The sequence below is a fragment of the Canis aureus genome, unplaced genomic scaffold, assembly GCF_053574225.1.
Source record: "Canis aureus isolate CA01 unplaced genomic scaffold, VMU_Caureus_v.1.0 ptg000165l_RagTag, whole genome shotgun sequence".
Classification (NCBI taxonomy): Eukaryota; Metazoa; Chordata; class Mammalia; order Carnivora; family Canidae; genus Canis; species Canis aureus.
Window position 1 is genome coordinate 120566 of NW_027554462.1, and position 26397 is coordinate 146962.

The 26397-nt window shown below is 38.1% G+C and overlaps 1 protein-coding gene across 3 annotated transcripts in view; it reads left to right on the forward strand.

The window, feature by feature from the left end:
• Positions 1–3894: 3894 nt before the first annotated feature.
• LOC144309692 (uncharacterized) overlaps positions 3895–26397 on the forward strand; it is a 60290-nt gene continuing 37787 nt past the window's right edge. The window contains exons 1-4 of one of the 3 annotated variants that reach the window (XM_077890794.1): positions 3895–4066; positions 5626–5740; positions 8366–8438; positions 19296–19463. In XM_077890794.1, the coding sequence (XP_077746920.1) occupies positions 5695–5740; positions 8366–8438; positions 19296–19463 (287 nt within the window). In that variant the 5' untranslated portion in view covers positions 3895–4066; positions 5626–5694. Of the gene's footprint in view, positions 4067–5625; positions 5741–5883; positions 8439–10610; positions 10628–18050; positions 18361–19295; positions 19464–26397 lie in introns of those variants that run through there. The other 2 variants (XM_077890795.1, XM_077890796.1) reach the window with 2 other exon arrangements.

The window sequence follows — 26397 nt, forward strand, 5'->3', positions numbered from 1 at the left end:
CTCATTTAGTTTCTTTGGTAGCACACCCAGAGAAAAGTCTCAGAAGGCCATCCAGGATGAGATCCTCTCCGTAATCCAACAGATCACAGCTACCGTGACATTTCTGCCGCTGTTGGAAGTCTCTTGTAAGTATTGTATGACTTCACGTTGGTTCAGATTTCTTGTGGAAAGACTAAGCTATTACTTTAAGAATTAACCGTTTTGTTGAATTTTTTCTTAATTATCCATGTCATGGTATATAAGTGAGAAAAACGTCATGAATCTAAAGCAATGCTGGTTGTGTTTTATTTACAAGTGCTGAATAGGGAAAGAATGAAAATTTTCTACAGTGCTCCTGAATATTTTGATGTAATTTCTTCCATTTCTTTTATTTTATACACATTCCCTTGTATATAATTAAGACTTAGACAGGTATAACTGTGTCTTTCTTTTCTAGATTAGTTACTCCTTCATTCATCAGATATACCCTAAATGCCTACTGTATGCCTAACACACTTCTGGGCATTGGGATACAGCGGTCACAGAACCAAGATGTTCTTTTTCTCTGGCTTAGATTCATGCTGTCTCGTGATTAATTATATACTTTCTGCAAATATCTTTAGTGGTTCTTTGAAGAAAAAAATCAAGTTTTTCATTAAGTAAAAGGGAGTACAGTATTTTCTGTACTAAAATTTCCATTGAAGAAAAGCAATTAGCTAATATAACTGATTAGAGATCAAGCTAAACTAGCTTTTCTGACATGATAGCTGGCTCACATGTGAGGGAGACAGGAAGGATAGTTGTACCTTTCGAAAAATAATTGTACTTTAATGATCTTATCCAATTTAGGTTCATTTGACCTACTGATTTATACAGACAAGGATTTGGTTGTACTTGAAAAATGGGAAGAGTCAGGACCACAGTTTGTTACCAATTCTGAGGAAGTCCGTCTTCGTTCATTTAGTACTACTATCCACAAAGTAAATAGCATGGTGGCCTATAAAATTCCCACCAGTGACTGAGGATGAGATAAGGACAGTGATGTACTTGTAGTTCTCAGATGCGGTTTTCCTGAAACCAAGTCAACTATAGTTGATAAATTTTGTATCACTGGCTAATTTTTAGACTGGGAAAACTTAACATTCTACATCTATTGAACTGTGCATAATTGTCCAATTTTTTCTACCTGTATAACTTTATACAGGGTTGACATAAATTATTGCACATTGTTCAAAAGGGAACTAGCAGATCACATCAGCATTGTTGTCAATTCCTTGAAAGTGGTAACTGTAGATGGATAACTTTTGCCATAAAACTAAATGCCTTCTTAAATCAGACCTTTTGGTCAAGGACTTTGACTCTGGAATATAGGTAGGGAGATATTAAATGTAAAATACAGCAACAGAAGTCTGAATATTGAGAGTCTTTGTTTAGATTCTGAAATTATCTAACGATAACTTGCAAGTAATGAAACATTGCTCATAATAGGTCTCTGCCATTTATTTTATTTGTCTATTTTCCATATTGAAAACATTTCCAATGATTTGATTTTAATTTGTTGTAGAACTCGAACCTACAAAGCTACGTATATTGCCACTGTTTAAATTCCTGTGATACAGAACTCTTAATTTTTTTTATGTTTTCTAAAATCAAGCTTTAAATGATGATGAAATAAAGTTAAATATGTATGTTTAAAATTTGTCTTAAAATATGTTTATATTGGTGTGGTATTAACACATACAATAGAATGGATTCAGTATAGCAAATAATATCTTGTGCCTACTGAGGCCTAAGGATACAAACTTGAATAAATCTGGAGTTACTTTCAATTTAATGAACAAGCTTTGATTATATCCCTTTAATCTTATAACCTTAGACTTAAAATAAGCATCATTCTCTGTAAAAAATAATAGATGTCATTGGAATTAATTCATTTTAGCATGTAGTGTACTGGAGAACTTTTCTATCCTCTTAGCCTTATTGCCAGCCTAGTTTTCCTTATTTTTTAAGGGTCAGTTTAAGGCAAACTTCTGACGTCTTTTCTCATCTCTATTCTAAATGTTACCTTGTTTTGTAATTAAGTGCTTAGTATCAGACACCGTTCTAAGCTTTTTATATGATTTAACTCATTAACCTTCACTATAAAGTAAAACACATGGCCTGTATCACTCATTCAGAAATTACAAAGTGAGCACCTGTTAAAGTGCCAAGTATTAGGATGAATGAAACAAAGTCCTGGTCTTTCTAAAGCGTGAGATATGGAGAGGAAAATAGATGGCAATCTTCCAGGCAGTTACTACACAGGTTTATCTCATTATGTATTTGTCTTTGTTTTTTCACCTGAGTAATCTAATCTCTTTGATCCAGTTGCCTGCTTGTTAAGAATAAAGGGCAATTCTCTCATTGCAAGACAAATAAGTGCCAGTAATTGATGACAGGTATCGTGAATGCTACTGTGAAAGCCCATTGCCTTGAGAATTGTTGAAGCTAATTGAGGTCCACCCACATGTGTCCTTTTCCTGAATAAGAAAAGTAGTTCTGCAGAAATGAAAATGATGTTGAATTAAGGTATGGTCAAGAGTCTGGTTTTCCAAACATGAGGTATGTTACAAAGTGGACACTAGTAAGATTAAAACATTTAAATTCTGGGCTGTTTGTAACCTCTAAACATGAAACATTAGGTTGAGAAGGAAAGCAGAACTGGAAGTTCAGTAAAAATATGAAGAGTTAACAATTCTGGTCCTACTTTTGGGACAAAAGTTTGAAATTCTTTTTAGAAAGCAGTAACTGCTTTAGGAAACACTAAATACCTCTGCTAAATAAGCAGAAATAATGTGGTCATTCCCTGAAAAATGTTCACCAGTAGCAACTTTCTTAATAGATCACGGATAATACTTAAATTTCTGTCAGTTGTTTTTATTCGCCAAATTAAACAGTCCTAATATTACCACTTATACTTTGTGGCTTATAACACTACTGAGTCCTACTAGTACATATATTAGAGTTGAGTGGGAGCCAAGCTACAAGCTTTATTGGCAAAGCTCAATCGGAAAAGCTTTGGCCTATGGCTCCAACTAAACTTGTCCTGCCCTCTTTTCCTATACCTTGAAGTCCACCTTAAGAGGAAGATATTTATTTATTTATTTTTTTAAGAGGAAGATATTTAAACCAACAGATGCAAGAATTGCGAATGACCTATGAACAGTGGGTATTATGTGTAAGTGATGAATCACTAAATTATACTCCTGAAACCAATATTACACTATATGTTAACTAAAATTTAAATAAATGTTTGGAAGAAAAAAAGAGCCCTACATGACTTCCACACCATGTTATACAGAGAAACCAAGATTCTAAGAGAGCCTGATGGGCCTGCCCTGGACTCTTGACTCAGTTTTGCTTACCATAGGTGGAGGAATGGAAACATGTTCCGACTGGGCCTATCAGGGTCTGAAATAGAGCCCCAGAAGGGACTGAACCACACGTCTCCAGGATTCTTCTCCCAGTGTCATCAATTGGAGAGAGGAGTCAAGCCTCCATGGGAATTCGCACAGAGGTGTGTAATAGTCTCATGTATTAATTGGCTTTTGCACAAACAACCATAGAATAACAATTTTTTCCCTGTAAGTCAGTGGGTTATCTGGAGTGCTTGTCTTCTTATCATGCAAATCTGCAGGGTACGTGTCTCCTTCTATCATTGAAGGGGCAATGCCTCACCAGGACTGCTAAAGCTTATCTTCAGAACTTTCACACTGACATTTTTGCCCATATTCCACTGATGCAGGTAAGACTTAAAGCTAAGCCAAACTTCAATGGGGCCAGAAAGTACACTCTTCCCATGGACTTGGGGAGAGGGCTGTGTGAAAATCTGGTGAAAGTGATAGTATACAGGATAGATCAGGATATCTAAATAATGCTACCCTGTAACTTGTTTTCCACCAGATGTCACTAATGCTACAATATTCAAATTAAGGTGAACTTTTAACTTTAATATTCAGCCTTTCCTATTGGGAATTAACATTGGGATTTCTGGCTACAAAGATATAAAGACATCAGAGGAAGAAAACACAGCACCTGTATTCGTTAGGTAATATTTCATTTAATTTTCCTGCTTTAGTGCACAAGTAGAATTGCAGGATCAATGGACACACAAACAGCTCTACATTTTTTAAACTTTAGATGGTCTCTTCTGTTCATGATCAAGAAGCTCATTTGGCTCCTCAGCAAGCTCATCAAGAGCAGTGTTTCTTCACCTTTCCCAATGGCTCCTACCCTTTTACATCCTTTTAGCAATTGAATGTCCATAACAAATTACTTTCCATTTACTGTACTTTACAAAGCTCCAGGTTTCTTTGGGAGCATTGTAATTACACTGTCCTCAGATGACTTTAACCAATTAATGGCAGGGACCAAAAGACAGAGGACTTAATCCTGTAACTTACCTATATCGTTCAAAGAATAAATCAAGTGTGAATTTGTGAGCAGTGGTGCAACAATTTCCCAACCAGTCAAAAGAATTGTTCATTAAATAACCTTTTACTCTTTAGGGAATTAATTTTTGGCTAAAGTTGTAAATAATAATATCTTCATCTTTTTATTAAATATGTAAAGTTCTGTTTTAAGTTATTTTTGTTCAATGTAACCATGATAAAAACTTGTGTTGGAATAACTATGGAATAGAAATGCTGCTAAATTTCAAATTTTATTAGTTACATCTTCTTAGAGCAGATCTTTATTTTTTATTTCTTTTTTTATTTATTTTTTACTGGAGTTCAATTTGCCAACATAGAGCAACATAGAGCCCCCCTCAGTGCCCGTCACCTAGTCACCCCATCCCCCTACCCACCTCCTCTTCCACTACCCCTTGTTCATTTCCAAGAGTTAGGAGTCTCTGAGAGCAGCTCTTTAAAGATCTTTCCATTCTTCATGAATATGGCTTTGAAAGCCAGCAGCATTAACTGATGCTTATTTTAAAAAAATCTAGTTGGGAAAGCTACTTAATCTTCATTAGAGTTAACAATCCTCTTCCAATCTGGCAAAAACATGGTAGCCTTAGCAACAAAACTATTAGAAAAGCTTAGAGAGGAAAAGGCCAAGCGTTGACCCTCTGATTACACAAGTCAGTTTATGTTACCATTTCACCTACTTATGTGCTCTTACCATTTGATCTATTTTTATACTAGAGAAACATAATTTCATTTATTTGTATAAAGTCCATTCATCTGTGTATATCTGCACCATTTTGCTAGGCAAGCTTGTTTGCATAAAGGAACACATGAGATCAAAATCTTTATTGTTCTGGCATTTTATCTGTGCTAAAAAAAAGCCTCTGAGTATAAGCACGACCACACATACTCCACTATCCATGCAAGGAAAAGATCTCAAACCTCTTCAAAAACTATCTAGTTATGGACATACCCAGTGGATACCTAGACATGGATCTGAATTTCTTTCTGAATGGCAGTGTCACTGACTCACATGCATTATTACTTAATCCTCACAACAAACCTAGAGGGGTTATTGTTCCCATTTTACACGTATAAAACCTGAGACTCAGGAAGGCTAGGTAATTTGCTGAACTTCAGACATCCAGGATCTAACCCCAGGCCTGACCCTAAACCAATATTCTTTCTCATTGGTTTTCAGAAACTAAGCAACAGCGGAAGGTGCCCTGCTCCAGCTGCAGGGACTCAGCCAGAAAGACTGGAATACTACATGACTCTACCTGCAAGTTGGGGAAGGAGAATTCAACACTATTTGAGTATTGAGTTGCATTAAATGTTTACATATACATAGTATTTTTGCTGTATAATAGCATCATGCATTTTCTTCCATCAATGTTTTCTTCTCTCATTCTTTCACTTGTTTTTGTAACTACAAGCTGTGTTGGAATTTGCGCTTCTTTACAGGTTGGAACCGGTTTGAGAAAGGGGAGACAGAAGGCAATTTAAATGTATGTTATCATCCAAATGATAGGGTTCCCTAGTAAAGCTGGGTAGAGGCTTAGACCTCATGCAAAAACAGGGTTTGCTACTGCATCTCCATAAACAAGCCATGGGATGGCCAGACAACTGCAGTTGTCCTCACTCAAGCCCACTCCAATAGGGGACCAAGAAACTCTTTAAGTACAAAAGCTCTACACAGCTTCTATAGGTCTTTTAAAAGGTCTGTTCTACATTGTTTGGGATGGTGTGAGAAAGTGAAGAGAGCGACCCCAAATCTCTTCTCCAACACCATGTTCTGTCATCAGGATTGGAGTAGAATCCTGAAGAGGGGAATAACATGTATCCCTCTGAATGTTTGCCAGCTTTTTAATTTTTTAAATATATTACATTGTGGGTTCCACTGGCATCATGTGAGTTGTTTTAAGTAGCATACTCACAGGCATATTTTTTTTTTCAGTTTTAGTAATTATGTATGTATTTTCATCTGTAGTCAGAAAGATACCTGTTTTTTTTCCTAACATGTTTTAACACATATTACCCTGAGCAAAGATTGTAAAGTCCATGCTGAATACTTAAAAACATGTATTTGTAGAGAAGTCATGAAGGCGGTGTACACATGATGGAAGGCTGAAAAACAATGTCATAACCCTTTGTACTCAGGCATCAGAAGGGGACCAGGCAGCTGTCCCTCTCAGCCGAGTGGTGCATGCTCAAAGTGCTGCTGTGCTCACACAGTCCCCAAGTCTGCTTCTCCCTACACAGAGTCCTTCTGGGACTTCTTGAAGGGCATTTTGTTTTTTGCCCATACAAGACTAGCACCATGAGTCAGATAGTACTAAGCTGAAAGTTCACTCTCTAATTCTATTTCTTATCTCTAATTATGCCCAGTCATGTCCAAAATAGCTCACCAGACTTTATGAAATGAATACAGAGAACTATATCAATATTAAAATGTCCCAAATTTGAACAATATGAAACTCATTTTTGTTACTCAACTTCCCCACAAACTAAATCCCCTTGCAAATAAAAGCTCATAGAGCTTTTATTTAAAGTCCAAATGCTCTCACTCTCCATTTTATACAATTGGCTCAGTGTCAGCCAGAGGCTTTTACTCAGAGCCAAGGTTCCTATAGCTGCAGCTGTGTCCTGGGATTTCACAGGAATGAGTATAGCTTCTTCAGCCTCTTCAAAGTTGCTTCAAATCTCTAATTAGTTCTAGTCTCCAAGGGGTCAGCAGTCACAAAAGAAACTGTCCACTATAGAAGTTGTCACAAACAAAACTGTGGTACCCCACTTAAGTGACTATGTAATGTCACCTGACACTGCTATCGGAGCACAGCAGATAACTTAGTAGCACCTATGCTGGAGACAGCAAGGACCTGGTCTCAGTCCGGTGGCAAGCCAGCCAGCTGCACCAGCACTGAATCCACGGCCTGTGAATCTGTATGACTGAGCAGAAAGTGCCCATCAATAGTTGTGCTTCCACATATTTAATATAGGTATTCCTTTGCTTTTGCTGTTGTTATTGTTTTGTTTTGGTCATGTGTCCCGGGTCTCCCATATATATTACCTACTTTCTCTCAGAGAGTGACATTTGAGACATTATTGCCTTCTTCAAAAATGTAGATAGGTATTCTGGTTTCTTCATTTCCTTGTGTCTTGTGTCTCATGTTTTGGCTACTTTGGTACAAGATTGTGAGACCACAAGTCTAGAGAAAACTTCTACTCCCAAATTCTTCCAAGTCTGTTCTCTCTAGAACAGGGAAGTACACTCTCCTCTGTAAATGCATGAGGAATGGGATAATGAACATCACCGTACTCCCTTAGTACTATGTTTAACTTACTAGTATATGATGTTTTACTTATTCTGAAAATGGTAATTGTCATCTCTCTTCCATAGACGTTTCATTCCTACCTAGGCAGGTTGAGTTGGGCCAGGCAAAGCAGTAGTTGGCCAGAATCAAGATTCTAAGAAAATAAAATACTGTGATCACAGTAAGAGGCAATGACTCAGGATTAGTCTTTTGTCAAGAAGTAAAAGAAGGATAACAAAGTTTAGCAAAACTTTAAGGAGATTCTAGATATCACAGATTAAAATAGTCAAAAGTTAGTATTCCAAAGAGTTGCACCATTGAAAAGATAGAACCCAAGCACAAGCCAAAAAGATTCCAAAAAACTTAAATTCAGGACAGAAACTTTTTTAAAAGCTTTTTTTAAAATTTTTTATTTATTTATGATAGTCACACAGAGAGAGAGAGAGAGGCAGAGACACAGGCAGAGGGAGAGGCAGGCTCCATGCACCGGGAGCCTGACATGGGACTTGATCCCAATTCTCCAGGATCGCGCCCCAGGCAAAAGGCAGGCGCTAAACCGCTGCGCCACCCAGGGATCCCCAGGACAGAAACTTTTCTAGTCTCTCTTATTCCTTCCTGCCTCCATAGGATCGGACTACTGGTGTAAGGAGAGAGATTGCAGATGGGAAGGAAGTGGTGCCAAGAGCTGCAGCTGCAAAAAGTCGAGTTGGTTTTGTTTCTTCTAACTTTTCAACTTAAAATTAATACATACACACATTTTAAAAATCAAGCAGTAGAGAATGATACCAAGTGAAAAGTAAATTCTCAGCCTGAACTTGTTCCCCGACTCATTTCCAGCTCCCTGTTTTTAAGTATTTTCTGTTTTCCTGGTGGTTACCACAATACCTCTGAAATATATGTTAATACTTGATTTCTTCTTTTATCTTGTTTATCAACTTTAGATAGCATTTATTGGAAGATGAGAAACTTATTTCTTTGATCCATCCATGTCTATGTTTTTCCAGTTACATTGCTTTGATATTTCTGGTGATTATCATTTTAAAGAGTATACTTAAACTCTATTTTGTTACATCAATTTTAGACAGTATATAATTAATTTCTTGCTATATAAATAAATAGGTGAGAAAAATCTGTGACATTATCTTCCATATCTCTCTGCTGCTTTAATATTCAGACTTCCATTGTTTCATATTATCAGTGTTACTATTAGTCAGATTCTCTTTTACAGTTGTTGTCTTCCAAGCTTTGTTTGTATGTTGATTCTACAAATTAAAATAGCATTTCCGTTATTCCAATGATTAAATTACTCCTTACTGAAGGACTAAATAGCTATAGTTATTGAGAAAAAAAAGGGTAACCTTAGGTCAGGAAAACTGAAAGATGAATGTTCCAAGTGTCAAGGTCAAATGGGATTCCTTGAACTCAATCTTCAAGACTTTCTATTAAATTCAATTTGGTCGATGATACCTTTATTTTATTTTATTTTTTTAATTTTTTTTATTTATTTATGATAGTCACAGAGAGAGAGAGAGAGAGAGAGGGGCAGAGACACAGGCAGAGGGAGAAGCAGGCTCCATGCACCGGGAGCCCGACGTGGGACTCGATCCCGGGTCTCCAGGATCGCGCCCCGGGCCAAAGGCAGGCGCCAAACCGCTGCGCCACCCAGGGATCCCCCGATGATACCTTTAATATACAAGAAATATTTATCTGCCTTTGTTCTTATTTCATAGCCACCTCTTTTTTGGCTTCTTGACTCTAAAGATGTTAGTTGGTTTTGTTTTCTTAATTTTTTTTCCATTCTCTTGTTTTCCTCAGGAGTCTACTGTTATAATATCTCTTCCACTTGCACCTTTTTTTTTTTTTTTTTTTTGGTTTATTCTAAATTTTCTGGGTCTTGTTCCCAAATATGCGAGTGATGAAAAAGGTTCATCAGCACTGGTAGCATGATTTTCCACTGTGGTATTAGACCTCTTTCTTGAATGAAAAGATGGATGGCAGGGTCTTTGTACATATAAGCTAGTAGTACTGTTTTAGGGTACATTTCGGTATTTTGTTCATCATGTATCTTTTGAAAATTGACTTTTATTTTTTTTGAAAATTGACTTCTAAAAATATTAAATTAAAATATCATATCTTATTTACTTAGTTTTTTGGTGCATCTCAAATTTTGTGTGCCTGGTTTCACTCACTGCAGTATCTATCTGCTTTGGGACAAGGACCTGGAAGGTTAAATGTAATTTCCAGATATGGTCAGTAGAGGGCAGCAAAGGGTAGTAGAGTGAATACTCAACTGCCAAGGCCTGGGCAAACCTTTTTTCCCTCTTTATAGAGATCAATTAGTGGTAGTAGAAAATCCAGAGTGCCAGAATCAGGATAGAAATTATCCATAATACTGATCCAGGATGGGTATCAAGCTTAGAAGGCAGTGGAAATGTTTAGTCACAAATTCATAGCCTGGTATCTATCAAAGAGATGTGAACCACTGGACATTAGGAGGGGAATCATTAGACTTTCACAGTCCTGACTCTTACTCCCAGCCTGCCTAAAACCTAAGATCTCGTTCTGTAAAGTCCCAGGAGTCTCCTATCCACATTGAGAGCTTTGCAAATTTCCTGTCTGACAGTCAGTTCATGGTACCAGCAGTGGCTCTGGGTTCCACAACCAGCCATTCCTGAGAGAAGAGACAGAGTGGGACATGGGCACCATACATAAACACTGACAGTTGATGAAAAACTCACTTATGTGTCAGTTAAATAATTTGGGAGCCAACCTAAATGGGATGTGGCTTAAAATACATTTTCTTTCCTCTTCCAGAACGGACACATTCTTTAGGCAAGGAAAAATTATAGGACTTTGAAATTAGACAAACTTGACGCTATGAATTATTAGGTATGTGGTTTTCAGTGCCTTAACTTTACTAAACTTCAGTTTCTCCAACTATAAAGTGGAAATAATGATTCTTACCTCACAAACCTGCTGCAAGGAAATGAGATGATGTCCATAAACTGCCTGGCAAAGAACTTGGCAATTTGTAGTTACTCAATTGGCATTACTACAATCTCCCCCTATCTTTGGTCATGGAGAATACCCATGATATTGTTACTATTTCTGAATAAAAAGTCTCATTGTCTCCTATAAGCATAACTAAATCATTTGAAGGATTACTCTGTTAGATATCATACTAAGATTTCTGCGGTATGATCTCATTTAATTCTCATAACAGCCCTATGAAGCAGGTGCTTTTATCACCATCCTGATTTTATAAATGACAACAGTGAGGCTTCAGAAGTGTAACTAGTTTACCCAGTGTCATGTAGGTAGTAAATTATGAGGAAGGATTAAAACTACATAATTTGATTCCCGACCTCATGCTCTTGCCATTACATAATGTTTTCTGATGTACACATGTAATCAAAGATTTAAAATTTTAAGCGAAGAAATCAAAGAAGAAGTTTAAAAATAATTGGAGACCAATGAAAATGAAAACACAATGGTCCAAAAACTTTGGAATCCAGCAAAATCTGTTCTAAGAGGGAACCTTAGAGCAATCCAGCCCTACCTCAAGAAGCAAGAAAAATATCAAACAACCTAACCTTACACTAAAGAAGCTGGAAAAAGAAGAACAAATAAAACCTCAAACCAGCAGAAGAAATAAAATAATAAAGATTAGAGCAGAAATAAATGAAATAGAACAAAAAAAAAAAAACACACCAAGGAACAATAAATCAGATGAATGAAACCAGGAGCTGGATCTTTAAAAAGATCAACAAAATTGATGAACCTTTAGCCAGACTCATAAAAACACAGAGAGAGAGGGGACCCCTGGGTGGCTCAGTGATTGAGCATCTGCCTTCAGCTCAGGGCATGATCCCAGAGACCCAGGATTGAGTTCCACATTGGGCTCCTTGCATGGAGCCTGCTTCTCCTTCTGCCTGTGTCTCTGCCTCTGTCTCTGTCATGGATAAATAAAATCCTTAAAAATAAGACAGAGAGGGCGAGAGAGAGGACTCAAGATTATAAATGAAAAGGATTTCTGTACATGTCTTTTGCCCATTTCATTATTGGATTCTTTGTTTCTTTGGTGTTGAGTTTAATACATTCTTTATAGATCTTGGACACTAGATATCTGATATCTGATATGTCATTTGCAAATATCTTCTCCCATTCTGTAAGTTGTCTTGTAGTTTTGTTGACTGTATCCTTTGCTGTGCAAAAGCTTCTTATCTTGATGAAGTCCCAACAGTTCATTTTTGCTTTTGTTTCTTTTACCTTTGTGGATGTATCTTGCAAGAAGTTAGTGTGGCCAAGTTCAAAAAGGGTGTTTCCTGTGTTCTCCTCTAGGATTTTGATGGAATCTTGCCTCACATTTAGATCTTTCATTCATTTTGAGTTTATCTTTGTATATGGTGCAAGAGAGTGGTCTAGTTTCATTCTTCTGCATGTGGATGTCCAATTTTCCCAGCACCATTAATTGAAGAGACTGTCTTTCTTCCAGTGGATAGTCTTTCCTCCTTTATCGAATATTAGTTGGCCACAAAGTTGAGGTTACAATTCTGGATTCTCTATTCTGTTCCATTGATCAATGTGTCTGTTTTTGTGCCAGGACCACACTGTCTTGATGACCACAGCTTTGTAGTACAACCCAAGAATTCTCACAGAGGAAACATAGACATGGCCAACAAGCACATGAGAAAATGCTCTGCATCACTCGACATCAGGGAAATACAAATCAAAACCACAATGAGATCCCACCTTACACCAGTGAGAATGGGGAAAATTAACAAGGCAGGAAACCACACATGTTGGAGAGGATGCAGAGAAAGGGGAACCCTCTTACACTGTTGGTGGGAATGTGAAATGGTGTAGCCACTCTGGAACACTGTGCAGAGGTTCCTCAAAGAGTTAAAAATAGACCTGCCCTACGACCCAGCAATTGCACTGCTGGGGATTTACCTCAGAGATGCAGATGCAATGAAACACCAGGACACCTGCACCCCGATGTTTCTAGCAGCAATGTCCACAATAGCCAAACTGTGGAAGGAGCCTCGGTGTCCATTGAAAGATGAATGGATAAAGAAGGTGTGGTTTATGTATACAATGGAATATTACTCAGCCATTAGAAATGACAGATACCCACCATTTGCTTCGACATGGATGGAACTGGAGGGTATTATGCTGAGTGAAGTAAGTCAAGCGGAGAAGGACAAACATTATATGGTCTCATTCATTTGGGGAATATAAATAATAGTGAAAGGGAATAGAAGGGAAGGGAGAAGAAATGGGTAGGAAATCTCAGAAAGGGAGACAGAACATGAAGACTCCTAACTCTGGGAAATGAATAGGGATGGTGGAATGGGGGGTGGGTAGTGGGTGGGGGTGACTGGGTGGTGGGCACTGAGGGGGGAACTTGACAGGATGAGCACTGGGTGTTATTCTGTATGTTGGCAAATTGAACACCAATAAAAATAAATTTATTTTAAAAAGAAATGAAAGAGGAGAAATAACAACACCACAAAAATATAAAGGATTTTAAGAGAATATTATGAAAAAATTATATGCAAACTAATTGGACAACCTAGAAGAAATGGGTAAATTCTTAGAAACATATAACCTCTCAAAGATGAGTTGGGAAAAAATAGAAAATTTGAAAAGACTGATTATCAGCAATGAAATCAAATCAGTAATCAAAAAACTACCAAAAAACAAACAGCAATGAAATCAAATCAGTAATCAAAAAACTACCAAAAAACAGATGGCTTCACAGGTAAATTTTACCAAAGATTAAGGGACACCTGGGTGATTCAGCAGTTGATCATCTGCCTTCAGGTCCTGATCCCAGAGTCCTGAGATCGAGTCCCACATTGGGCTCCTTCCATGGGGCCTGCTTCTCCTTCTGCCTGTGTCTCTGCCTCTGTCTTTCTCTGTCATGGATAAATAAATAAAATCCTTAAAAAAATTTTTTACCAAACATATAAAGAAGAGTTAACACCTACTTTTCTCAAACTACTTCAAAAAACAAAGAATGAAAGCTTCTATGTATTCTATGAAGTCAGCATTACCCTGATACCAAAACCAGATAAAGACACTACAGAGAGAGAGAAAGATAGAGAGAGAACTACAGGCCAATATCTCTGATTAACATACATGCAAAAATCCTCAACAAAGTATTAGCCAACCAAATCCACCAATACATTAAAAAAGTCATTTACCATGATCAAGTGGGATTTATTCTTAGTATGCAAATGTGATTCAATATTCACAAATCCATTAACATCATACATATCATCAACAAGAGAAGGGTAAAAAACCATGATTATCTTAATAGGTGCAGAAAAGCATTTAAAAGTACAACATCCATTCATGATACAAACTCAACAAAGTAGGTTTAGAAGGAACATACCTCAACAGAATGAAGACCTTATGTGAAAAACTACAGCTAATGTCATACTCAATGGTGAAAAAGTGAGAGCTTCTCCCCAAGATCAAGAACAAAACAAGGATTTCCACTCTCACTACTTTTATTCAGCATAGTACTGGAAGTCCTAGCCCCAGCAATCATACAAGAAAAAGCAATAAATGGCATCCAAATGGGTAAGGAAGAGGTAAAACTTTCACTATTTGCGGGTGCCATGATACTATATGTAGAAAACCCTCAGGATTCTACCAAAAATGGACTAGAACTGATAAATGAGTTCAGGAAAGTCACAGGATACAAACCAATATACAGAAATCCACTGCATTTCTATACACTAATAATGAAGAGAAAAAAATAAATTAAGAAACAGTCCCATTAACAATTGTACCAAAAATAATAAGATACCTAGAAATAAGCTTAAAGAAGGAAGTGAAAGACTATATATATATATATATATATATATATATATATATATACTGAAAAACTATAAATCATTGGTGAAAAAAATTGAAGACAACACAAATGGAAAAATATTCCATGCTTATTGATGAGAGAACAAGTATTAATAAAATGTTCCATACTCAAAATAATCTACAGATTTGATGGAATCCCTATCAAAGTGCTAATAGTATTTTCACAGAACTAAAACAAGTAATTCATAAGCATGTATGGAACCACAAAGACCCCAAATAGCCAAAGCAATCTTGAAAAAAAAACTGGAGGTATCACAGTCCCAGATTTCAAGATATATTGCAAAGCTGTAATAATCAAAACAGTATGGTATTAAAAAAAAAAAACAGTATGGTATTGACAAAAATGGACAATAGATCAATAATACGGTATTACTGGCATAAAGATCACCTTAGAGTATCTCTTTTATTTGATATTTAGGGTGAAAACATAGGTGTTTGGTGAAATAGATGAAAACAGACCCGGGCAGCCCGGGTGGCTCAGCGGTTTAGCGCTGCCTTCAGCCCAGGGCATGATCCTGGAGAACCGGGATCGAGTCCCACGTCGGGCTCCCTGTATGGAGCCTGCTTCTCCCTCTGCCCCTCTCTCTCTCTCTCTCTCTCTCTCTCATTCTGTGTCTCTCATGAATAAATACATAAATAAAGTCTTTAAAAAAGAAAAAAGACCCCATCATTATTATTCTATTTAGAGCTCATTCATCAAATTAAAATAAATCACAATGGTATTATGGAAGAAATTAAGCTTTAGCTATTACTGCAAAGGTAACTGTGACCTGGTAAAAGAAGCTCCCTTTATCTTTCTCAGACAAACTTTTCTTTCCTTTGCTTTACTACAAGGAGAAGATACTATCAAACACTGTATCTTTCTCAATTAATTCCTTAAAACCAGTGACTCACAATCCTGGTTACATGTAAGAATCACTCAAAGAGCTTTTTCCAGATCTGATGAATCAGAACCTCTGGGGGAGGCAGTTTCAGAATGAGTGCCTGAAAAGCCTCCCAAGTGAGTCTGATGCATATCAGAATTGATCAATAGGACGAGATTCTAAAAGGAGAGTTTTCCCGGCCTCTAAATCTCTAACCTCTCTGAAGGGAGATGCAGAGAATGGGACATAATCTGAGAATTGGGGAAGGTGCAGAGATAAGTCTGCCTATATTTTTTACCTGAAATAGATTATTTTTTACCTGAAATAGATTTTGACAGGTACTTGATGGGAGGCCAGAAAGTGTTGCCCAATGAGCCTCCATGGTTCTAAATATAGTCAAGCATGGCCAGACTAGCACTTGTCCTTTAAAAATGGTGAGAAAGGGGTGCCTGGTGGCTTACTTGGTTAAGTTTCTGACTCTTGATTTCAGCTCAGGGTTATGATCTCAGGATCATGAGACAGAGCCACAGGTCAGAATCCACACTCAGCACCATTTGTGCTTCTTTCTCTCTCTCTCTCTCTCTCTGCCCCCACCTCTTGTGCACATGCACTGTCTCTTTATCTCTCTCTCTCTCAAATACATAAAATATTTTTTAAAAAATGAATGAAAGTGGTGAGAAGCCTGGAGGCCACTATCTACATGCCACTTCTGTGTTAGTTTGGTTTTAAGATGAGAAGCCTTAATAAAGTCTAAAAGGACTACCAGGACTTGTGCTCTCACCTCTACCTAATTTACAGGCCAATTTCACTCTCCTGTACCTTCTGCCTGTGTCTCCAATCCAGCAAAGTCTTCCATGTTTCTGAAACATCAGTTAGTCACATTCTGTCCCTTCAACTGACAAATGTATCTTCCCTCCCTTCCTTCCTCTTTCTCTCTTCTAAGTAATCCCAAGTTATTCTTTAAAGGTCATTTCAAATGAGCTTGTCAAAGAAGCCTTCCTCTCCATAATTGAAATCAGGTGTCAAGCCCCTCCCTAAATTTCTCACCTCAATCTTTAATTTTCCTCTGCAGTACTTTCCAGAGGCTGTGTTAGGCAGTTATTGATGACATTCTCTGTTTAATATGTCTTCCCCCCTCCTCACTTAAATCCTGGTTTTGTGAGAGTTGGGCCTGGCTCCCTGTTGCCCAGACCTATCAAGTGCCTTTCTCCTAGTACAGGTTCAAACACTATCCGTTGAATGAATAAAGTAAATAAGAGAAAGACTATTTTATGTCATGCCTTTTTCCCTGTCCATCCCTGCCAGAAAACTATTTCATTCACTTGTTCAATACAGAATTTTTTGATTCCTCCGATGTGCCAATGTTTGTGAGAATTTAATGATAAGTCAGACATAGACTCCTTCCTTGAGGTCCATAGAGTCTAGTAGGGCATAAAAGATAGGTTTTCACATGCCTGTTACAGGAGCCTGTAAGGGAAACCACAAACTTTGTCTGTAGGATCAAATTTCTGTCCTCCACAGTTGTCAAAGAAAGACACTGTCCATGGTGGGAAGAGTGGGGATGGGGGGCCCTCGCAGGAGGCTGTGTGACCTCCTGAGTCAGTTGGATTTGAATCCTTCATATTATGTCACGGCTGCTTGGATTCAGAGTCCAACCTGTATGCGCAGGAGCCTCCTCATCTGTAAAACCATCAGTTTCCTAGTGGAAAGGGAACACTGTCTTCATGTAACATGTTTTTAACAGGCTCCTGTAGGTGCTTTGACACTGAAGGAGATGTCCAGGTGGCAAATCAATGTTAGTATCACTAACCATTAGGGAAATGCAAGTGAAATCCACAGTGAGATATCACACTACACAGCTATCAGAATAGCTAAAATAAAAAATGACAACACCAAATGTTCATGTGGATGAGGGGAAACTGAATGACTCACACAGTACTGGGGAGAATGTGAAATGGCACAGCCATTCTGGAAAACAGTTGGACAGTTCCTAAGAAATAAAAAATAAAACTATAAAAAAAACAAAAAACAAAAACAAAAACAAAAAAACATACCTAGCATATGACCTGGCTCTTCCCATCCTGGGCATTTAGCCCAGAGAAGTGAAGACTTCACGCTGACACAAAAACCTGTACACAGATGTTTATAGCAGCTTTATTAGTGACAGCCAAAACCTGCAGACACTTCGAACTCCTTCAACAGGTAGTTAAGCAAACTGTGATACATCCATATCATGATGTACTACTAAGGGACACCAGGAAATGAACTGTGAATACTTGCAGCCATCTAGATGAATCTCCAGTTACATCAAATGGGAAAAAGGAAATCCCCAAATTTCATAAACTATGTGATCCCATCTGTATAACATTCTTGAAATGGCAACATTATACACATGGTGAACAGATTTGTGATTGCCAGGGATTAAAGAGGTGGTGGAGGGGGAAAGAAATTTGTGTGGTTGTAATCGGGGAATAGGAAGGACCCTTGTGGTGATGGAAGTGTCTCTGGAAGACTCCATCTGTAAAAAAACTGATGTCATCTCTCTGTGTTATTTATTACAGCTGCAAATGAATCTACAGTTATCTCAAAATAAAATGATTACTTTTAAAAAGTCAAAACTTGGAGGCCAAGATAAGGAAACCAGTATGTCAGTTTGGCAGTTACAACATGAGCTTTGAATATGTGACATCATAATGGCAGTGACCGCGGACCGCTGCGGAATCTTCAGGCTTCAAGCATTTGACAGTACTCTGCCAAGTGCTGTAGACTCACTCGATTTCCCGTCCCGCGAATTGAAGAGAAAAGGATGTTCCCGTCAATCAGAAAGCACGCTGAGCTTACAGGTGGACATTCAAGGCTTCAGCGCATGAGGTAGTCTTCTGATCCACTATTTCTGACCATCCAAACAGACCGGCAATAACAGGAACTGTTCTTTTCTTTTGTTTCCTCTAATACATAGAAACTAATTAGTAACTCCAGCACCAGCTTCCTGAAAAGCTGCTCCTGTTCATAAGATTCAGTGCTGCTGAGCAGAAGGGAGCAGGCTTTATACATCCTTGGGGGAGGCGGAGACACTTTCTTGGCTCCATGAGAGAGCCAACTCTCTCTCTCTGTGAGACAGTTTTCAGTGGGTCTATGAAAATACCTGTCCTAGTTATGAAAGAATTTTTACACTCTGCTCAATTGAGTTGTTTTATTACCTATTTTGACCAGGAAGTCCTGTCAGAGCTCAGCCAAGTAATAGCTAAACTCTTGTGTTCAGAAACTTTCTGAGGTTTCCAATATTTTTGTTGATCTTTGAGAATTTTTACCCCAATTTTGAATATTGAATTAGATAAGATGGGGGTCAACTTCCGGGATCTTCAGTTATCTTCATTTTATCTTAACATAAAAGCAATTTGTAATTAATTCTTCACACGTTGTTTTATTTTATATTAGGCCACAAGTTGTCCTGTTTGTTGTTGTTGTTCATTCTCCTTCTTGTAATCTGCTCTACCTTTGGCTTCTTGGCTCTCGCCTACCTAATGGCTCACAATTAGCTCTGCAGCTTTCTCCACCACACCTCTAAGTGTTGGCATGCCCAAGGGCTTTGTCCTTGAAACTGTCCTCCCTCTGCATCAGTTTCCCAAGTGACCTCACCTCTTTCTATAGCTTTCTGTAACTCAAGGATCCCTGATTCTGAGCTCTGGAGCTCTGCTTTGGGGGTTGAGACTACATTTTAGTGTTGTGTGAACCTTGAAACTTGGCATTAAACTATATTGTGTATTTGACCAGTAACTAACTGCTCTGTGTTTGATGTGTTGCAGGAAGACCTCATCTGTGGAGGTGGACACCCACAGCGAAAGCACTACATCATCTGAGGGTGCCACTCGTACCTTGCTCATCCATGGCCCCGTTGAGCTCAAGAAAGGCTGGAGGAGGCAGAAGTGGCAGCTTTTCTTGTACAGCGATTTATTACTGATGTCTAATACCAAGTAGGTGTACCATGTTTTGTGCTCTTGTGAATCTCAAAAAAAATGCATTCCCATTAACCCTTACTATACGAAAACATAACATTTTTTCCCTTTTGTGTTTGCCAATGCTTGAGTCCTTCATTCCATGAGTACTTCTGGAGGTCTTGTTTTGTGTCATGTCCCTGCAGCAAATACAACTGACAATGTGACAGACCAATGTCTCTCCTGCCTGGGACTAACAAATGATAAAATAAGAGGGGGAATGATAATGATTAGTGCTGCTGATAGAAGGTGGATAGGGGGCTGTGCAGAGAGGGTGGGAACATGTTAGGAATAGTCTAGGAGGGCCTCTCTGAGGTGGAGCATTAAAATCAAATCTATGAGAGGAGAAGCAGCCACATTGTGCCTGAGCCATCGAGGCTGAGAGACTTGCAGGTCTACATGGGTACAATCTGACCCCTCAGAGAGAGGGGCTCAGGGAAGCCTGATTTGACTAGAGCCCAGAGCATAGGCCATGCTATCAGATATGATACTATGCTCAGGGGTCTAGTCACACAGGGTCTTCACAGGCCATGGTAAGAAAGTGGAGATATTTTGCCAAAGGATTTGTAATTAGGGGACTAACCAAATCTGATTTATATTTCTAGCAAATTTTTCTGACTGTTGCTAGATAATAGATGGATGGGTAAGCAAGAGTGGAAGCAGGGAGAGTAGTTAGGGGAGGCAATAGTCCTGATGGATGGTATCAGGGCTCTATCTTAGCAGTTTAGTAAAAAGGAAAGATGGAGCAGGGTAGCCCGGGTGGCTCAGGGGTTTAGCTTCGCCTTTAGCTCAGGGCATGATCCTGGAGACCCAGGATTGAGTCCCACATCAGGCTCTCTGCAGGGAGCCTGCTTCTCCCTCTGCCTGTGTCTCTGTTTTTCTCTCTCTCCTCTCTGTGTTTCTCATGAATAAATAAATAAATCTTTAAAAAAAAAAGATGGAGCAGATAGATGGAATGTAGGAGAAAGAATTGACTGTGTGTACTTTCCTCTCAACCCTGAACACAAATGCATTGAATATCCAGTCTAGAACATGATGATTGCTCAATAAATGTCTGGGAGCAGGTCATGGAAGGTCACCTGTTTACTTACTCCATCTCTGTTTGCATTATTCACAAAACGTGGAAGACCAAGAACACCCCCACAAACAAAATATCAAGAAGTTTTTTGGTCATGAGAAAAAACTAACTCCCTCTTTTTTTTTACTGCTTTCACCCTAGATCTCAGTTATGCCATGTCATAGGTACGACATGCTAGTAATAATTTGGCAAAATGATATACTCATCTGAGTTACATTAATAACAATTTATCAGGGGCTTACTACATGTCAGATATTATGCTAAAAAACTTTATGTACCTAATTTTGTCTAACCTTACAATGACCCTGTGAGATGGGAGTATTTTTATATTGGAGAACCTTGATGCTCAGCAGTCTAATGGATCTGCCCTGGTTACCATATTAGTAATGGACAGAGTCTACATTTGAAATCAGGTCTATTTATTTCAAAGCACAGGCTTTTATTCACTATGTGATGCTACCATTTCTATTCTCTCTTTTTTCCTGAATTTCATACAACATTCCATGAACACCTAGATTCTTTCATTATTGAAATCGACCCTTCCTTTACATTGAGTGAACAACTAACTCCAATCTGCTTGGTAAGAAATAGATCAGAATGCTTAGTGAATTGAAAAATGAAGCAAGTACAGCCATCAAAAAAATCAGAGTCAAAGATAGTAGTAAAATATATTTGAGACTAGGGAAATTGCCCATAGATGTAACCTTGAAGGTGGTGATGTCATAAGGAGGACAAAGAGAAAAGGAATGTCCAGGCCTTGGCATGAGGTCCATATGAAAGACTCTCTTCCTCCTGATAGAAGGCCAAGTCATTATTTTAAAAATGCAGGCTAGTTACCATTCTCTTTATTTAACCAAGGTGGGTATGGGAGACCAAAATATGTGGGATGCATGCTGGGAACCACACTAGGAACATCACAGATGCCTCACCCACCTGGGTTTCTCAGTGATTGAGCATCTGCCTTTGGCTCAGGTCGTGATCCCTGGGTCCTGGGATCGAGTCCCACATCGGGTTCCCCACAGGGAGCCTGCTTCACCCTCTGCCTATGTCTCTGCCTTTCTCTGTGTATCTCTCATGAATAAAGAAAATATTTCTCACAGCCCTCCAAGGCCCATATTTTTTATCATCCACAGGCTGCAGAGATGAAAATGGGAACAGAGGAAGTCTCAGAAATGGTCCAGTCATACATAGGGAAACCATGCAAGGGATTCCAACCCAGGCCTGCCTTCATCACAAGGCCATGTTCTTCCTTCCATACCATGTTGTACCCTTCCATCCTTAGCCCAAGAGACATGCTAACAAATAGCAAACTCATTTCCTGGTTGTTAGGACCTTGCAGACCACTCATATTCAATTTACAAGGGGAATATGTTCTTCTTTTTTTTTTATCTTTGTAATTATTATAGCATTAGGGACAGGAGAAGACTTTCCTTTTCTTACTAGAACTATTTATTGTCCTGGGTGCTGCTTACCTCTCAGCCGGTTTTACAGAGCCTCTGATGTTCTACTAAAAAGATTTTTATATAAAGATAGTGTTGTTTTTCCACTAGAGAGTTGCATCTATTGAAGGGCTGAATTTTTATTTCGAATGGTTCATTATGACAAAACAAGTTGAACATTTTTCATCTTTCACATATTGCTTTTGAGATATGTCCTTATGTCTACTCAAGGGTTTTTATGTGACAAAATCTTTATCAATTTATTTGTTAATGTTCTTTGAAAGAGACTCAGTTCCCAAAAGATTATCTTATATACTTTATATTATACATTGGTAATATTAGAAAATGTAAGTGATCATAGGCATGTTAATTTCATATTTAACCCAAGGTCTTTGATAGAGAGAGAACACAGATTTTTAGAATTCCGAGTTCGGGATATCATCATGGTCAGGTTCTGGTAAGAGCTCTTTTTCTGCTTGCACGCGGCTGCCTTCTCACTGTGTACCCCAAGGCATGTCCTCAATGCATGTATGTACACACATACAGATCTCTCCCACTTCTTACAAGACCATCCATCTTACTGGATTAGGACCTGACCTTGATGATCCCATTTAAACTTAATTACCTTCAAAAGCTCTATCTCCAAACATGATGATACTGGCAGAGAGGGCTTTATGGTAAGAAGGTGGGAAAGCAGTGGGAGGGAGACACAATTTCATCCATAGCAGTAGCAAGCAGCACTTAATGCTTGCCACAATCTTTAGAAAACTACTGTGAGATCATTCCCATAGTAAATATTTGGGTATATTTTTGATCACTGTTAATATGAAAAAATTTACCTTTTTTTCTAGAAGGAAAAAACTAAGAAGAAATAGCCCCTGAAATAAAAAAACATATTTCATCCCTGTCATGCCTTGGTCTTACATGGAGGAATCAATACCCTCAATCAATCTATTCAAGTGAATAATCTGAGTTTAGTGCCTAATTTTTCCAATTAGCCATAAAAAAGGGGGTAGGCTGACCCAGGTTCCATTTTACCTCAGCTCACCCTCAGGCTTCAGCTGGAGACTCTCTCATCTTTAGGTTGACACTACAGAATTTAACAGAAATTGAATAGTTGATTAATTTCTACCTATTTTTCAGTCAGAATTAGTGAATTTTGGCTTGTGTGTAATAATGAGGGGAATTAAATGTTTGTTTCTTCACAAAGAAATTCTATTTCTCTTGTTGTACAAGATGTAACTAATAGTGAAAATTGGGGATTTTTCTCACTTCTTTCATACACTAGAAACTTGTGTTCACAAGAATTGAAGTCAAATGGAATCTTCCTTATCATTTTTGGTATTCATTAGAATACTAAATAAGTTATTTTTCAAATAAAAATTACTTTAAAAATTAAAGTACTTTAAAGTACTTTAAAAATTAAAATAAAAATTACTTTATTTTTAAGAACAGTATCTACTTGGGGCCCTTGGGTGACTCAGTGGTTGAGTGTCTGCGTTTGGCTTAGGTCATGATCCCGGGGTCCTGGGATCAAGTCCCTCACCAGGCTCCCCAGAGGGAGCCTGCTTCTTCCTCTGCCTATGTCTTTGCCTTCTCTCTCTCTGTGCCTCTCGTGAATAAATAAAAGAAATCTTTAAAAAAGAAAGAAGAGTATCTATTTGATAAAATATTAAGATATTTGTACTAGTAGAAACCCGTGAAGAATTTAGAAAAAGGGACTGAACTTAGCTCACACCCTCTTTAGACATCACATTCCTCATCATTAGTTATTTTTTTTTAATTTATTTTTTATTGGTGTTCAATTTACTAACATACAGAATAACCCGCAGTGCCCGTCACCCATTCACTCCCACCCCCCGCCCTCCTCCCCTTCTACCACCCCTAGTTCGTTTCCCAGAGTTAGCAGTCTTTACGTTCTGTCTCCCTTTCTCATATTTCCCACACATTTCTTCTCCCTTCCCTTATATTCCCTTTCACTATTATTTATATTCCCCAAATGAATGAGAACATATAATGTTTGTCCTTCTCCGACTGACTGACTTCACTCAGCATAATACCCTCCAGTTCCATCCACGTTGAAGCAAATGGTGGGTATTTGTCATTTCTAATGGCTGAGTAATATTCCATTGTATACATAAACCACATCTTCATTATCCATTCATCTTTCGTTGGACGCCGAGGCTCCTTCCACAGTTTGGCTATCGTGGCCATTGCTGCTAGAAACATCGGGGTGCAGGTGTCCCGGCGTTTCATTGCATTTGTATCTTTGGGGTAAATCCCCAACAGTGCAATTGCTGGGTCGTAGGGCAGGTATATTTTTAACTGTTTGAGGAACCTCCACACAGTTTTCCAGAGTGGCTGCACCAGTTCACATTCCCACCAACAGTGTATGAGGGTTCCCTTTTCTCCGCATCCTCTCCAACATTTGTTGTTTCCTGCCTTGTTAATTTTCCCCATTCTCACTGGTGTGAGGTGGTATCTCATTGTGGTTTTGATTTGTATTTCCCTGATGGCAAGTGATGCAGAGCATTTTCTCATATGCATGTTGGCCATGTCTATGTCTTCCTCTGTGAGATTTCTCTTCATGTCTTTTGCCCATTTCATGATTGGATTGTTTGTTTCTTTGGTGTTGAGTTTAATAAGTTATTAAGGAATGTAGAAATGAAATAAAAAATGAATTTAATTTGGTCAAAAGATGAAGATGACTATTAACTCATTGTCGTGAAATGATGAATAGTTACAGAATAGACTATGACCCCTGCTCCCAACATTTGTAAGAGAATGCCTCTATCTTAGAACAGAGGATATCTCCCTAGAATTCTGCAAAACTCCCCAGTTCACTGGGGCTTACCTTTTGGCATAAAGATTAAGGTAGTGGAAAGCAAGAAGGACATCATGTTAATACAACTATAATAAATGACTATTTTTAGAAATAAAAACTGCAGTTCTCCTCCTCTTCTTCTTAAGTCAGTTTACAGTAGATTATTGCTTTCTAATTTCTGCTGAGATAATCCAATTGGGTCAGTGATTGAGAGTAAAGAAACACAGTAAGACCTTAGAAGAATCTATTGAAGTATAAAGCTTTGTTGTAACACGTTTTAAATATTTCCAAGCTAGCAACTGGCTTTATTAATATAATGCCTTGAGATTTATCCTCTCACTCCCAATATAAATCCCATGAGAAAGCTGGGCTGATGGCTCTGGGGACAGAAATGAGGCTGAGGGTAGGAAAGATGAAAAGGTTACTTCACGGTCAAGTGGTTACAAACATGGGCTTATGAGTTAGGCTGTCTGGGTTCAAACCCTGTCTCCTGCATTTGACAATTTATTTAAACTTTCTGTGAGTTTCCTTATTTGTAAAATGGAGCTAATAGAGACCATCTAGTGTAGTTGCTTGAGGATTAAATTTTTATATTTATATTTATAAAATATTTAGAACAGAGCTTGGCATATGATAAGTGTTCAAAACGTTATAGGAGAGTAGAAACCACACTCTGGGCTCTAGGATCATTCCTTGGTTCAACTAATCCTGGTGCTTTATTGAACTAAGCTTATTGGATGGCTTTTTCCAGGTCAATGTATTTGGAAGTTTCCACACAGGATCTTAGGTGTCTGTATATACACAGATACCTATATTAGAAAGAAAAAAATCTGTAAAAACAAGCAGATACCTGTCTATCATTCCCCTTGGGCATATATTTTTGACATGACAATGCCTTTTGAATTGCTATCTAGAAAAATGATTTTATCTGTTAATTGACTATGTTCCATAAAAATCTTCAAGCACATAGATACAGGCACTTGGCTGTAATGTTGAAATAAAAAAATGTTGAAATAAAAAAATATGGAAAGATATTGGTATCCATCATATTTATATTCATTGTGTCCTAAGCTTTGAACCTACATTATCCTTCAAGTGGGCTTCCTAAAAGATTATTTTTATTTCATAAATCCCACTGAAGAGTTTTAGCTCTAATTTTTCCATGAATCAGTGGAGTCATAGGGATTTTTGCACATGAGGTGTCTTTCATCTCAGTTTAGTTCAGTGTTTTCCACATGTCTTTCTGAATACTAAGGAGTTCCAGAGTGGAGGATCCAAGTTCCCCAGGCATTCCTTATAGGACTTGTAACTGTTTAAATCTCAAGCCCACCGGCGAGTCAAAGTTGTGAATTAACCAAATTAATCAATTAATTAATCAACCAAAATAAATCAATGGTGGTTTTTATCTTTGAGGTCAAAGAAGATTAGGCAGAAATTATCAAAAACCCATTTCACCCCTTCTTACCCCTCAGAGAAATGGGAAGTATCCATGACTTACATATAAGACCTCCGAACCACTGATCTTAGATTGATTGATGGACAGATGGATGGATGGATGGATGGATGGATGAT